Here is a 17,285-nt window from a genome sequence, read left to right as displayed (position 1 = left end):
GGTAAGACACTGTACTAGAGACTAGTAGTAGAAAAAGATATAAAACAATCAAATTCAAGGAGCTAACGAGTTAATTAAGGGAAAAGGAGATATACATAAAAAGATAACAATACTTGACAGGAAATTTTAAATGCCAAATAAGTGGTCCTTAGACCACTTTCCTCAAGGAGGGAAAGGGTCTCCTATAGCTTGGATTGTCAGGGGAAATTTCAGGAACAGGTGAGACTTATGCTAGGCTGTCACGGAATGGTAGAATTTAAGTGAGCAGAGAAGGGAGATTATAGTCAGAGGGGAAGAATATATGAAAAATCATGAGGTAAGAATGCATCCATATGGTAGAGGCAGGCCAATCTGACTGCAGCAGAGGGTTCACTTAGAATAAAGTAAGTAAAAATGAGGCTGGAGAGGTAGGTTGGGTTTGCACTTCATGTATTCCCATCCCCTCCAAAGATATGAGCTAAGGGACATATTTTCTCTCAGTGAGAACGGCAAAGTTCGCTACAATGATTCTTTAGCTTTGTTGGACTTGAGGTAGGCAGTACACTGTAACACTTTGAACAATGGCAATAGGAAGAAAGAGGTAAGGCAAAAATTCCATGACTGGAAATGAAGTACAAAAAGAAACAGACATTGCTGGAGTTGGTTTGAAATCACTAAAACCTTGGAAAATGTTATCTACCAGGCTTTAGTCCTTCCATTAGAACAATGCCCCGTGTTAGCTGGCACTCAACACCTTGTTCCCAATCATTATCTGAATTAACCACAAAGCACTGTGTGCCCTGATCAAAATGGTAATGGAAAGACACAGGCCTGGTGTTAGGGCTGAATACTCAACATACTTTTGTGATCCAAAAAAACCAAAAAGATTAAACTGAGAGTCTACAGGCAGGCAAGGACTAAGGACTAGATGGAATAGCAAAGTATAGTTCAGTCAGACCCTTTTCTAATTACCCACTGATTGCTCCCTCATACTCATCCATGTCAGCCCCATCACTCCTATATCCCTTTCCCATTCTACCCTCCCCTTCCACTCTGCCTTCTGCAAGACCTATTCTATTGTCAACAAACTGCCCTTCATCTTGTACTTCTTCCTCTCCTGTTTCTTCCATTTCTCCTTGCATCCATGAAAACATGCTCCCACCCCACCAAAGACTGTATCCTTGGCAACACCCTCCAGTACTAGATATACCTTCTCATTCTGACATACTGGACCAGGAGGAAAAGGTATGCTTTTTATTCCTCATTCATACTTGCTGACTACTGTCACTGAACAAATCTCTTTTTAGTTTAGTCAATTTACACATATCACCCTACCTAGATCCTGGTGGCTCCTATCTACCAGTCTCTAAGTAGTCTTTCATCTCTACGGAGGGAGAAAATACAGCATTGCCTCACAGAACCTGGCTCTTTCTCTCAATCCCAAACCTTGCCCTAATATTTAAGGCCTTAAATTGACATGCTGATGTTCAAATAGCTTTGCTTCCCAATTCTATCAACTTCTTTAGCTCCTATGATATGCATCGCTTTGCTCCACCTCAGCTACACAAAGAGATGTTTATACGATAAACCTTATGGTTAGAAGTGCTCTACCCTCACCATCCTTAACTCTGAAATTCCTCTGTCTAGTCTTCTATCATCCTATTTTCCCCTATGCTTCACTCATACTAGACCTATTTGTCATCCTTACTTCAATGTCCAGTCACTCCATCCCATCCTCTGCTCTATTTTCCAAGGCCATCACTTCTATTATGGCCTCACTTTCCTCCAAGAATCTTGATCCTTTAATTAACCAGCTAAACCATCCTCCTCCTGGCTTCCCTGACTTCCTTTAATTCCCAACTAAAATCTCACCTGCTATAAAAAGCCTTTCCCAATCTCTCTTAAAGCTAGTGCTTTTTAGAGGCAGCTAGATGGCACAGTGCATAGAGTGCTGGGCTTAGAGTAAAGAAAACCTGATTTCAAATATGGCCTCAGACACTCACGAGCTGTGTGACTCTAAGCAAGTCACTTAACCTGTTTCAGTTTCCTCAATTATAAAATGAAGATAAAAGCACCTACCTTGCTGAACTGCTGTAAGGTTCAAATGAGATATTTGTACTTTTTACTATTTTACTAGAGTGCCTGGCATGTAATAGGCACTATATAAAATGTTTATTCCCTTCCCTTTCCCTATATTGATTACTTCCTATTTATCCTGTACAGAGCTTGTTTGTACATAATTACTTGCATGTTGCTTCCTGCATTAGATTATGAGCTCCTCTAGGGCAGGAACTGTCTTTTGCTTTTCTTTGTATCCCTAGCAAGTAACATAGTGCCTGGTACATGGTAGACACTTAACGAATGTTTATTGATTATTTTTTAAAAGCACTATCTCTTATATTCCATTTTGAAGGGCACATATACGTCTACCTATAGTGAAGTAGGCCAAAAATAATTTGAACGGCTGCAATTTTTTTTCTGCACTAATTTAATAAAAAAAAAACCAACCACAGGTACTAATTCGGGCAGACCTATGCTACTGACCACCATTTCTAAACATACCTTCATCAATGTCAGGAGGCAATCCACCCACAAAAACCTTGCGGGAATATCGTTCCACTCTTTCCCCATTTTGATGAGTGAAGCAGTGAGGTGACCCTAAGCCACTATGTAGGGGCTGATCCCCACGTCCATCATCCAAAAACCCATCTTCCATTGGAAACAGTGAAGATTGGCCTGGAAGAGAGAATACGAAAGATGCTAACAGAAAATGTATCCAGGGCCCCACACATAAAACACATGAAAAGTCCTAATTTGATAAAACTATTGTTCTCATACTCATTGAATAGAAAATAAAATTACTTAGATGTTTCACATTTCCATCACCTTACATTCCTAATTCTTTGAGAAAGGAAATGCACAGTTATATAGAAGGCTACTCAAGTATTCCACTAGAATCCAGAAACTCCAGCTGGGTTAAAGCAAAGTAAGAAGGGCACCTTTTTGTGAGTGGCTGGCACTAGATGGCTACTATTTTGCCAGAACTCCACAGATACTGCCAACACAGATGTGCCTCTGGAGTCCATTACTGGACAATTGGAACCTTGATCAGATGAAGTTTTTCAGAGACCCAAGATCACATTTTTAAAAAACACTTTCAATATAAAACTGTGTTTAAAATGAACAGCAAGTCAATTGTTTGGATAAGTGAACATTTCTCTTAATTTACCTTATTGGGATATAAGCAAAACACTTTGAGGAAGAGTTGCTATGTAACTTTACTGTGCCTGGTCTCACCAAATTAAGATTCTCTAGACAGCACTAAAGGAAAGGCTTTTCAGCTGAATTGTTTAACTGTTTTCTTACTAGGAAATTTAATTCTGAAATGTGAACATTAAATTTATTATCTGAAAATTATATCATTCAGAAGATATATAGGAAATCGGCCAAAGCAATGTCTAACACCTATAAAAGTCACTTGAAAGCCAAACAAAACATTAAACCACAAATAAAAATACCAATGTAGAAAAAGCAAGATATATTACAAATAACTACAGACAAGCTTTGTTTTTGTCACTAGTAACCCTGACAGTTTACTGTTAGGGGTTATGTAATAAGTTTATTAATGGACTAAATTCCTAGGAGTACTGTCACAAACGTGTTTTCTATGGAGACACCCCAACGTCCTTTTGCTACCAATGTTTTTCTTTTAATTTTCTCTATGTAAATTTATATTGTAACAATCTATCCCATACCATCTACTCTCTAGAGATATTTGTCAAATAACTACAACTTTCTTTTTGGTTATTCCCAGTGTCCTGATTTTTTATGTTACTGTAGCTAAATAATTATTTAATGCTATATTACAACTGTCAAATTAGAGGTAAGAAATAATATCATAGTCACTTAAATCCTAGTAAAAAAAAATTCTTCACTTACTGATATTTCTGGATATTTTTATAGTGTTTACTACATAGCTTCATTCAAGTCTGAGATCTGCTTCATAGGATGAGAATCATTTGTTCAGCTCTTAGTTTAGAAACCAGGAGTTATGAAAGATTAAAAGATTATTTTAAAAAATAACTAGTTGAGCTAGGTATGGTGGTACACACCTGTAATCTCAGCTACCAGACAGGCTGAGGATAGTGGATCACTGGAGCTCAGGAATTTTGAGCTGCAGTGGGCTAAAGCTGATTGGGGAATCCCCAGCCTTCTGGGGGCTCACCAGGTTGCCTAAGTAAGGAAAGGCCTTAGGTCAGAAATGGGCCAAATCCCCCATGCCAATCAGTAGCGGAATCAGGCCCATGGGTGCTGGCTGCACTTCCAGCCTGGGTCAGGTAGGGAGACTCAGTCTCAAAAGACAAACGAAAAAACAAAAACACCCCACACACACAGACACAGACACAGACACACACACACACACACACACACACACACAGTTATGAAACTGCATATTGAATCAACATAAAAGTACTATAGAACCCCTTTTTTCTATATCTCAGGTACTTCATGACAAGGATAACATTTACACATATTACACAGAGTGGGTTATAGATATTTTGCACATCAACATGTGTATGAGGGTGGAGGGAAAAACAGGACTGGATCTTAATAATTCATAGTATGGCCAGTGGTTCTACCTCAAAAGCCTACTGTTAAATTTTCAATGTGAGCATTTATACTTTGGAAGTGGACAAACACACTACAAACCAGGGCTTATTTGTTTTGCTGATTTCTAGACTTAAGAAAGTAGTGGTGAAAATTAACAATGCAGATTAAATTTAAATATTATGTACATACGTATTTTGAAAAGCTGATAGTTTAACATGTACTAGAGTATCTCCGACAGTAAGCTGAGATTTGTTGAAATATCCCAATGTTCTTTTGGGATTTCACTACAGTTTTTCAAAAAACTAATCACTATGTTCTTTTAGAAAAAGTATCAGTGAATATAATAATTTTCTTTGTGAAATAAGTTTAACTTTGTAGGGCTAAAAACTTCCTATTAAGGGTAAAGTTTCTTTTTAATTGCTTTTGAAAAGAAAGTAGAAATGCATTATTAAATACAAGAATGCCTACCATTCTGTTTTATACAGTTAATTTAATTTGCAAAAATTGTTCTGTCTCATATATTACTGCAGTACACAAACTAAGTTTGGATCAAAGTGAGGTTCCCTCTTTTTTTTTTTAAGGTTACTAGGGACTAAGCAAATTTAGTGATTTGTCATGATACAATTTACACATTACAAAGTTAAAAATAGTAATGTTACCTCTCCTTCGCCCATATGTCCTTGCTGCATGTCAAATGAGAAAAAAAAACAACCTTTCAAACATTGTTAGAAGTATCAAGTGTGCTTTCATCTCATGACTTATGAAATTGCCATGGCATGTTTGACCATATTTCTCACTCCTTGGCTGCAGTATCTCAAAATACTTTTGAACATTATAATACAAACCTAGCAGCTTTTTAAAAAAAACATTTTTAAAGAACAAGGTCACATCCCTCCTCTACCCCCACATACTCTTAACATGTTTCAAAAAAAAAAGTCAGCATGTCCTCATCAGCATCTCCACTACAATAATCAGATGTCCAAGCTGGAATTAAATGTGTTCTTAAACTTTCCAACTTTTCTCACAGTTACCTGGCTACCAGCAATTTAGTGATATGTAGTACTTCATTCATATTTTCTATCATGCAATATACTCAGCAATTTTCATATATAACCATAACTAGCTCAATTGATTAAAGAGAAGACAATACTGTTAACTCCAATGCTCAAACCATCCTCAAACAATTTTTTTTTGCAGTAGTTTGAAATCTTATGCGTCATCAAACCTACAACCATAAATAGATAGTAGCAAAGTTCATAGTTTTGGGATTTTATCTCAAAAAGGCTTGTAGCCAGCAAAGCAAGTTAGCCAAAAGTAGATAAGCAACTCCTAAATATTTGAATCGAATACATACAAGTCTCTCTACAACATACCTAACAAGGGGCCATTTACCCTTTTCTTAAAGACCTTGAAAAAGATGGAGGTGGGGAGAATAACCTCTCAAGGCGGCCCATTCCACTACTGTATAGCTCAATTTTGGGGGGAAATTGTCATCTCTGTGATATTTTATCCTGAACAATGAACAGCACTGGCAAATATCACTCCAATTTAATCTGTTCCCAATAACCACCATGAAACTGCCTGCCAAGTTTACCCACAGAGCATGAGGCAGCTTTTACCATTGGTAGTGGCAGCACCTTCAACTCATTTAGGCAACATGGTAAGTCTGAGAATGTAGCAGTGTTACTGAAGAATATTTCGTAACTATATTTTCTGACTTTGACTATGTCCATATAAGCAATGGACAAGCATTTGTTTCCAGTTATCTAGCAAATAATATCAAATAAGATATATTAAATTATATTAGGAGGCACCAAGACAGCTAAAGATTAAAAATAAAATCACTTGTGACAAAATACATTTTCTTCCATGGATAGATAGTGCTGGTTTTTGCTAATCAGGAAAAGCATTGTCAATAAATAAATAAAAGAGATAATAGATAGATAGATAGATGAAATGAACAAGTTAAAATGAAATGAGACCTACTGGTCAATTTTTAAGTCTGAAAATAGCAAACATATTTAATAAGGTCTTAAATTTAAGGAGAAAATAATTTTCTTTATTCCTTCTTTTTGGGGGGAGGGGGGCAGTAAAGATTCAAAGATTTCAAAGAAAGATTCAAAAGTCAAAGTATAAGCCAATCTACTCATATTCTTGTTTCAAACACCAAAGAGTCTAAGGCCAAATCAATACTATGAATTTCTTGGATTCATGAATTCTAGCTATTTAATCAAATTTTTAAGGGCTATGGAAGCAAATAGAAAGTCTGAGTATAAATAAGCTTTTCTAAACTAAGTTTTATTATTAAAAATCCTTCCAATTTTCAGTTATTTCAAAGATAAATACTGCACCAGGAATAGCATTTCTGTAGAGACCAAAGACTAAAGAAATCTCAAACTTCTCAACTCCATAAAACAAAAACAATAGGTAAAACTACCCAAAAATCTAGTGGTTAAAAATTTTTAATTAAATTCTGCCACTTTCTTATATATCATAGTATTTAGTACTGTCCCTATTTTGCCTATTTCAATTTAAACTTGAACCCCAAAAGTTAAGATATTATGCTTGTGAAATATCTGGCAATAATTTTTTTTTCAAAAACAATCGTTCATTCCAAACTCATGACTGTCAAGTGTTTCTTGCCCTCTAACAGAAAATACTGCATATCTAGCAAACAGAAAGGCCGCTGACATACTTGTATCCTATTGAATACCTATTATTTGCTTTGAGGAAATCTTTTTTTGGAAAGGGGTGAGGAACATTCTAGTTAAATATCAGCTGAAAAACTTGATTCAAGAAAAGTAACTACTGAAAGAAGAAAAAAATCATTATCTTCTTAGTCAAGCATAAAAATCCTACGAACTCCATCAATTAAACTGAAATGATGGCTTTTGAATAATAGGCCTTTTCCCCATTATCCATAAATTTATTTTTGGTTTTTAAACTATTTAATTAAATTTTGAAGGCAAAATTAATTTTGGTAATAATTATGCCTTAAAAGTTTAATTTAATAATTATTAAATAATATAAATTTAAGTCATGTCTAAGAACTTCTGATAAGCAGAATGTCATCACAAAATGCATACTGAAAAACTCTCAAATTAAGACATTATATTACTTTGTAGTTAGTAAACATTTATTTAGTATTTACTCTGCACTAAGCACTGTCTAAGGGATACAAAGTAAGGTAAAAAGATAGTCCCTGCTTTCAAGAAGCTCACAGTCTAATGGAGGAGACAAGATGCAAACAACTTTATACAAGATAGAATGGAAATAATCAACCCAGGGAAGGCAGTAGAATTAAGGGGGATCAGGAAAGGTTTCTTGTAGAATTTAGGACTTTAGCTGGGACTTGAATGAGGAGGGGAAAGAAAAGGAGGGTATTCCAGGCACTGGGGACAGCCAGATAAAATACCTTGAGTTGGGAGATGGAGTGTCTTGTTTGAGGAACATCGAGGAAGCCAGTGTCACTGGATCACAGAATACGTGATGTGTGTAAAGTGTAAGAAGGCTGAAAAGGTAGGAGGGGCCAGGTTATAAAGGGTTTTATATTTGATCCTGGAGGTGATAGGGAGCTGCTCGTTTACTGAGTTGGGGGAAGCAGTAGAGGAGAGGGGTGTGTGTGGGCATATGTGTGTGTGTAACATGGTCAGACCCAAACTTTAGGAAAATCATTTTGACAGCTAAGTGGAAGAAGGGCTTAGGAGTAGGAAGAGAGTTATGAGCATATTTTGGCTATTCTAACAATATCTACACCTCACCTCAGCTCATTCTCCACCTTCCATCCCCCCAACCGATGTAGATAAGGCAAAGACTTCTTAAATTATAGTGCAAAGACTTCTTAAATTTGAAGAGTGGAAAGACCTTTCACTAAAATATTTCAAAGAACTGATTCTTCAAGAGATTAAAAACATTAGTGTGGTCAAATAAATATAATCATAGATTTGGAATTGGGAGTTGAGACTGATCACTTGGTGCCCCTTCATTTTACAGACAAATGAGCTGAAGCACAGAGAAATGAAGAGATTTACCTAAAGTCACACTGCTGGGAAAGAGCAGAGAAGACATGGATATCTAGTTCTGACTTCAAATTCAATGCTTTTTTCTGTTATACCATGCTATCTTAGGAAGAGAAGGTGACTAACTAGAAAGACAGAGATGCCAATTAATTACAGAAATATGGAAAGAAAGGACAAACCAGATACAATGTCATTTTTAAAAGATTATGGCATGGCCAAAAATGCATTAAATTCCTTGAAAATAAAAGCAATTACTTTACAGAAAATGTCCAAATAAAGCTCACTATGGAAAGATATTAATGTTGAATCCTTTTGTAAAGCTGGTTCAAAATGAACCTATATGTTTAAAGATTTACATTTCCATATCTATGGGCTTAGTTTCAAATGAAATGTAGATGCATTGGTTTACTCTTATGATGTTCCATGAGCAAATCATACCAATCAAAATGCCATCCTGAAGGTAAGATATAAAATAATTAGTAATGCTTGTTTGAGAGGTTAAGGAATAAAACCTGGAGCAAAAATTATGATTATGTATACTATATCCTGTCCATTCTATGTCCTCTGATTATGTTGCAAGATCCTTGAGGGTAAAAGATCATACTCAATCCTTAAATTTAATGCTATATTACAACTGTCAAATTAGAGATGAGAAATAATATCATAGTCACTTAAATCCTAGTAAAAAAAATTCTTCACTTACTGATACTGAGGTTTGTCAATTTGGTTTTAAAAATGTATTTTTAAAACTAAATTTTAATATAATTTATTTCCTTTGTAATCCTATGTATTTTACCTTATACATTTAAAATACAATTCTGAGGAGGTCCATAGGTTTCACCAAATTGCCAAAGGGGACCATGACACAAAATAAGTTTAAGAACCTCTGTTCTAGAACGCCAGAACCACATTTTTTATATAGGCTCAATGGATTTCTCTGGGCTGAAACTATCCTTGTTTTGAATGGATTTTTCCCAGTAAGCATTTAACCCTCTCACTGCAGGCATAATAAACTATTTCATCTACCGAAATGCTATTTTGTACTTAACCTTAAAGTGATCTCTTATTAATTTTCCCACAGCAGCAAATATAGGTTTATTTAATGCTTCAAAATGCTCTGAAATCCTCAGAGGCAAAGAAATATATGTGTGTGTATGTATACATATGTATGTATACATACACAGAGTGCCTTAATATTTCATTAATATTTTTCATTTTATAAGTTTTGGTATAGCAGCTAAATTTGTAGAGGAAATTTGGTAGAAAAACTAAAAGAGAAAGAAGAGAACAACAAAATACCACCCGCACACACAAATAAGGATAACTGCTTTTACACAGAGGCAGGAAAAATCTTACAGCTCTCTGAAGCAATACTCCATAAAATATATTAGGCAAAAGAAAATGAACATTCCCTGGTCCTTCAGGTATTACCTAGGACTTCAAAAAATATTTGACTTCAAAAAGTGTTTAACAAAAGACAATATGTCTTTTCTCTTTTGGGGCAAGATAAGATCACAGAATTCTTAGTGAGGTCCAAACCAGAAGTTAGCTTATCACATGTTATAGAATCAGAATTGGAGGGAGCCTTAAGTGAACTTAGTTAAATCTCCATCTCCAAATCATGACAGCTAGAAACACTTTACAGGAGTCTGGTTCCTTAGGTTCTTGAAATCTTTTTCCTCTAAGGCCTGAAGGTGCCACCCCTACTCAATGATATGTCCACCTTCCTTCTTCAAATTTAACTGGGAGCAGCTTGATTCTCTCCTTTGACAGAATCATATCCTTCCTTCTACCCTACTTATTTGTATATATTTAATATGCTTCCCCTCCATTCAACTATGAGGTCCTTGAGAGCTGAGGCTTTATCAGTTTTTGTCTTTGCAGGCCCAGTACCCAGTACAGTACTTTTACATACAGAAGATATTTAGTAAACATATGATGACTTTAAATGCATACATAATCACCTTCAAAATTCTAAGTCTCACACAGCTGACTGTACTTCCATAATTTGCAAGTTTTTTTCACCTACTTTTCTCCATCTGTACCCTACAGATACTAATCACCTCTCACAGAATTGCAAATAGACATCTGAAAATATCTGGAAAGTTTCAAGTTATTATATCGCTAAAAGCAAAGAAAAAAACCACACAGTGAATCGTAGTCAGCTTGTTTTTCAAGATTTATTTTTTTCCCCCAAAACAACACTGAAATAAGTGAAATGTCACCAGCATTATAATGTAATATACTCAACACTGACTGCCCTTAGAGGTTTCCAGATGGTGATTTGCTTGGAAGCTAATGATTTAGTACATAAGAGAGAAAACAGGACTTTGCTTTACTCTGACAAAAGCTATCTTTTATTTGCTCATATTTAAACCCAGAATACAATACAAATTGTTGAACGCCAAATTACAATGCAAGAAATAAAACCAAATTATATAATCACAGAATCTCCGAGGCTATCTAGTGTGATCCGGGTACCATCTATAATATCTCTAACAATTGATCCTTCAGCCTTTCTTTGAAGACTTTTAGTGAAGGAGAATCCAGAGGTAACCCATGGCACTAATGAATAATTTACTATTTGGAAGTTTTTTCTTTATTACATCAAGACCTAAATCTGCTTCTTGACAACTTAATACCTATTGTTCCTGGTTTCTGCCCTCTGGGGCCAAGCAGAACAAATCTAATAAGTCTTTCACATAACAATCTTTCAATTACTTGAGGCCAACCCAACTTCTCTTCTCCAGGCTAAATATTAATCAAGATGCACTTAATGCCTACTTTGTGCAGATGCTGGCTAGGTCCCTACTCTCAAGAAGCTGAATATCCCCAATTCTTTCAACTGATGATCTAATGGTGCCACCCTGAGTCCCTTCAGCATCTTGACTACTACCCCTTTTAGATGCTCTTCAACTCTTTCAAATCTTAACACCCCCTCAAAATTGTTACATGCCAAGAATTCTGTATTTTCACTAAACAAAATTAGAAGAAGTGAGCTTAAATCAAAGCTTAAAAGACTCAGAATATAAGGACAAATTGGGAGAACAATGGCTCTAAATTAGAGGGTAGTCTTGGAATCAGTTTCTCTAAAAGACCTTAAAAACAGAATAGATTCTTCTGCTTCCCTAAAAAACTCTCTGATGACTTCACATAACTTGTTTTTATTGCCACTGAACAACATAAACTATAGCATTCACCCTCCCATCTCCTTCCCTAATTCAAAATTCTAAACATTTTGACACCTTTGGTTCATTTAAAATTCTGACTCTAATGGTAATTCTAGGTTTCCTCAAAGTCTATACAGTCTCTACTTATCCAAGTCCTTTATAACTCCTGTACAATCTTTCCAAATGAAATGAAAAGAAATCCCTCCACTTTAAGTAGAATCTACTGTTACATCCAAAGTGTTATACTGTTATATGTTAAACTATGTTCAATATTGTTCAGGCAATCCTCCTAAAACATTTAATAGTTTCATAAAACATGTTAAGTGGAAAAACGTAATTTGGCATAATAAATTTCATAGGAATGGATGGGTGACCAATCACTAGAGTGGGATTTTGCAATTTTACATTAAGATTTATCTAACCATGTTCCTTCAGGTCATTCATCTAACACTCATTTTATAGATTTGGCATGAAGTAACACTCTCAACACTACCCTTAAAGGCTACCGCCATACATATGTATCTGATGGTTCAATGAATATAGGAAATTCTGGCAGAGAGGGTAATTAAGTGATTGGATAAAAATCACAGAAGTATTCAGTTAATGTGAAATAACACTGGTCAGGACTACCTTACTGGAGAACACTCAAAAGCTCACAGAAGTTCTAAGAAGCATTGGTCACTTCTAGCTGAAGATATATAAAAATGTACCCATTACTATAAAAATGAAATAATTTTTTAATAATATGTTTTTATTTTTAGTTTACAACACTCAGTTCCACAAGTTTTTGAGTTCCCAATTTTCTCTTCCTTCCTCTCTTCCCTCCTCCCCTCCATGTTGGCATATAATCCAACAAAGGTTCTATATATACCTTTGTATTAAACTTATTTACATAATAGTCAAATTGTAAAGAAGAATTATAACCAATGGAATGAATCATGAGAAAGAAGAAACAAAACCAAAAAGGAAGGAAAAAAAAAGTAGAGCAAATAGTTTGCCTCAATCTGCATTCAGACTCCATAGTTCTTTCTCTGGATGTGCACAGCTTTTGCCATCATGAGACTTTTGGAGCTGTCTTTGAACATTGTATGGCTGAGAAGAGCCAAGTATATCAAAGTTAGTCATCACAGAAGCAATATGACTGTGGTTGTATACAATGTTCTCCTGGTTCTGCTCCCCTCACTGACCATGTAGGTCTGTCCAGGTTATTATGAAGTCCATATGTTCCCCATTTCTTATAGCACAATAATACTGCATTACATTCACATTCCACAACTTGTTTAGCCATACCCCAATTGTTGGGCATCCCCTTGATTTCCAATTCTTTGCCACCACAAAAAGAGAGGCTATAAATATTTTTGTACATACTGGTCCATTTCCCACTTGTGTGATCTCTTTGGGATACAGCCCTAGAAGTGGTATTGCTGGGTCGCAGGGTATGTACATTTTTATAGCCTTTTGGGCCTAGTTCCAAAAAGCTCCCCAGAATGGCTGGATCAGTTCACAACTCCACCAACAATGTAACAATTTTCCCACATCCTCTCCAGCATTTATCATATTCCTGTTTTGTCATGTTAGCCAATCTGACAGGAGAGATGTGGTACCTAAGAGTTGTTTTGATCTGCATTCCTCAATACAGATTTAGAGCATTTTTTCATATGACTATAGATATCTTTAATTTCTTCCTCTGAAAACTGCCTGTTCATATCCTTTGACCATTTCTCAATTGGGGAATGACTAGTATTCCTATAAATTTGGTTCAGTTCCCTGTATGTTTTAGATATGAGGCCTTTATCAGAAACACTGGTTGTAAAGATTCTTTCCCAATTTTCTGCTTTCCTCCTAATCTTTGTTGTATTGGTTTTGCATGTCCAAAAACTTTCCAACTTAACATAACCAAAATTATCCATTTTGCATTTTGTAACATTCTCTATTTCTTGTTGGGTCATGAATTCTTCCATCCTTCTCCATAAATCTGAGGTAAACTATTTCTTACTCTCCCAAATTGCTTATAGTGTCACCCTTTATACCTAAATTATGAACCCATTTTGACTTTATTTTGGTATATGGTGAGATATTGGTCTATGCCCTGTTTCTGCCATACTCAAAATAACTTTTTTATAGGGGAATAATTGAACAAATGATTTTCTTCACTTTTTGTGTAAAATATACTAGTGATATAGGATCTAGCTTTTTGTACAGTGTCAGTGTTGATTTTAAGATGAAACTGAAAATGAAGTGGTTGGATGATCTCTATGGTCTCTTCCAACTCTAAATCCCATAACTCCTATAAGGCCCAGGTCAACAGGCCCTTCACCATGATTGACTCTAGTCAATCTAGCCAGTCTATTTAATTAGTATGAAACTAATGTCCAACTAGGAGGGGTAATTACCTAGCATAAGAATTTTAGGACAGTTCTATCTAAAGTAATAAAGGATTTATTAAACATTTATTATGGACCTACGTGCTAGATACCGTGCTAAACGTAAAAATATCATTTCCTTTGAAACAGTTAAGTGTTTTCAACATAAGACCAGAGGCATAGGAAACAAGTGCCCACAAGGCTAGCAGTACAAAGGGAACAAACAATTCTCTTAACGGAGAATAATCAGCAGACTTTTCATTAAGAAAAACACGAAACAAAATAGCCACTGTGAGAAACAATAAGAAAAACTAGCTTCCACTTATCTCAGTGCTTTTTAGTGCTAGTTTACAGAATGAAATACTTTATCTCATTTTAGTGCAGGTGTTTATTATCCTGATTTTACAGGTGAACAATTAATCATTAAATATTTATTAAGGGCCTACCATGTGTCAAGCACTCCACTAAGAAGAAACTGGAATGGGGGAAGGGGAACTTTGGAGTTAAATGACATGCCTGATATCAGAGGTTATAGTTATACTTCACAACCTGGATTCAAACTCATGTCTTCTAATTCAAAATCCAGTGTTAAATGGCACTTTACAACAGAAATAGAAACTAGACCTGCGATTTCTTTCATTGGTTTTGGAAACTTTCAGGTGAGGAAACTCCCCTCTACCAATGCAGGTAAACACTTTCTCTGCACCTTACCATCTTAGAGGACTGAATGGGTATGGCCTCAGACAAACCAAGACCTGGGAAAGACTTTAATTTAGAAAGGCCAAGGTCACCCACTGCATCCTAGGCCACTGCCAGTCATCTTGGTTTTTGTCTTGCCACTGCACTCTGATAACTCTGGAGGAGAGAGTGAGGCTGATGACTTCGAATAGCTCTACTTCACTCAAATCCAATTAAGGAGCAAGTGGAGATATCACACTAGTGATGTCATTGGTCCTCTTTGAGAATGAAGGAGGAACAACAGTCTTAGAGAGTTGCTCATAACTTTGAGTGATAAAGGCCAAAATATGCCAAGTGTGAAGAAAAATGAAGGCTTATGCTTTGACAATCACACAAACAGAATAACCAGCTTCTCAAAACTAAGAATAGTTAGCAATCATATAAAGTCATATATGTGAAACCTAGAAATATTACAGGAATGATGAAACAATTACTTTGATACTTCAGGGAATCTCTGATTTCATCAGTATGGATATTATGCCCTCCAACAACATAGAGAACAAACCCTCAAGTCATCATGAGTGGCTGTGGAGGAGAAAATGGATTGCTTTGTAAACAACCTTTTAGCAACTACCACTGAGCTTTTCAAGGCTTTACCTTCAACAGGCTAGACTAGAAACATAGGTCCATACTTGAAGTTTTCCAGTTTGTAGGACCTGACTGAGCTTGTGCTCTGCTGGCATTGCCTTTGAGAAACCAGTCTAATCGTGTTATTACCTCTTCTTAGAGAGTTAGTCCCAATAAGCTCCAGTGGCTCCCTTCCTATCACTTCCAAAATCAAATATAAAATCTTGTTTGGCTTTTAAATCCTTTCATAAACTGGCCCCTTCCTACCTTTCCAGTCTTAAACGTTATTCTTTCTATGTACTCTATGATCTAGTAGTACTAGCCTCTTTTGCTGTTCCTTGAATAAGAACCATTTCCTGACCTGTATTTTCACCAGATGTCTAGCGAGCCTGGAATTCTCTCCCTCCTCATCTCTGCTTTCTGGCTTCAAATTTCAGCTAAATCCCACCTTCTTCAGGAGGTCTTTACTTATCCCCTTTAAAGCCTTTCCTTGGAGAAGACCTCCAGTTTATCAGGTATATACCTTGTTTGTAGATAGCTGTTTACATGTTATCTCCTCCATTACAACGTGAACTCCTTAAAGGCAGGGGGTGTTTTGGCCTTTCTTTCTATCCCCAGGGCTTAACTCTGAGCCATCAGGTACATGATAATCCTAAAAACAGCTTGATCATCTTGACTTGACTTGTATTGTTTTGTAAAAAAAATTTTTGGGAGGGAAGGGAGAAAAGACATCTTATTTCTTGACATTTAATGCTCAATGGGTTAAGGGATCACAAATCTACATAACATTTTAATAACAGCAACAAACTCTTTACACACATTATTTTATTTGAGCCTCACAAAAACAATGTGAGATACATACTATCCAGATTTTAAAGATAAGGAAACTATGTGATTCTAAGTGACTTGACTTGATAAAATTACCTAGCTACAACTGTGCAACAGGATACAAATCCAGGTGTTCTAGACTTAAGATCCCTAATCTATCCACTATACCATGTTACTTTCCTAGTAGTATTTAGCAATAGCTAATTATTTTGCAGTGATTCAACAATAAGATTTTCTATACACATTTTTCATTTTAGGCACTGTGGATTGCAACAAAACTGTGTTTAATTATGAGACACAAAAAAAATTAAGAGCTTCAAGATGCCTTAAAATTGGCAAGCTAGGGGCGGAGCCAAGATGGCGGCTGGTAAGCTGGGACTAGAGTGAGCTCCGTACCCGAGTCCCTCCAAAAACCTATAAAAAATGGCTCTGAACCAATTCTAGAACGGCAGAACTCACAGAACAGCAGAGGGAAGCAGGGCTCCAGCCCAGGGCAGCCTGGATGGTCTCTGGGTGAGGTCTATTCCGCACGGAGCTGGGAACGAAGTGGAGCAGAGCCCAGCCTGAGCAGCGTGGACCATCTAGACCAGAAGCCGGGCAGAGGGGGCCCTAGCGCCCTGAATATGTGAGCTGCGGCAGTTACCAGACCCCTCGACCCACAAACACCAAAGACTGCAGAGAAGGTTAGTGGGAAAAGCTGCGGGAGTGGAAGGAGTTCCCGGTTCAGCTTCCAGCCCCAGGGGCAATGGAGGTGGGGCAGCTAAGGCTGTTGTTACTTCCCGCTCCAGGCCCACCTGGTGGGAGGAATTAAGGGGCGGATCAGAGCAGGAGTGCAACAGCCTGCTGAAGATCTAAGCCCAGTCTGGACTGGGGGTTCTTGGGGAAGGAGGAGTGCGGGTCTGACAGAGCTGGCACCTCCCCCCCAAACGTGGAACATAGAACTCGTTAGTCTACAAGCAGTCATACCCCACTGAAAAACTCAAGGGTCAAGTTAGTTGGTTGGGAATATG

General features: G+C 36.7%; 1 protein-coding gene across 2 annotated transcripts in view; it reads right to left on the bottom strand.

The window, feature by feature from the left end:
- CPEB4 (cytoplasmic polyadenylation element binding protein 4) overlaps positions 1 to 17,285 on the bottom strand; it is an 81,396-nt gene that overhangs the window by 9,189 nt on the left and 54,922 nt on the right. For both annotated transcript variants that reach the window (XM_036748732.1, XM_036748733.1), the window contains one exon: positions 2,542 to 2,715. In XM_036748732.1, coding sequence (XP_036604627.1) covers positions 2,542 to 2,715 — 174 coding nt within the window. The remainder of the gene's footprint in view (positions 1 to 2,541; positions 2,716 to 17,285) is intronic.

The sequence above is a fragment of the Trichosurus vulpecula genome, chromosome 3 (assembly GCF_011100635.1).
Source record: "Trichosurus vulpecula isolate mTriVul1 chromosome 3, mTriVul1.pri, whole genome shotgun sequence".
In the NCBI taxonomy this organism is placed as follows: Eukaryota; Metazoa; Chordata; class Mammalia; order Diprotodontia; family Phalangeridae; genus Trichosurus; species Trichosurus vulpecula.
The sequence above is the reverse complement of the archived record's forward strand: the minus strand, read 5'-3'. Positions and strand labels throughout refer to the sequence as shown.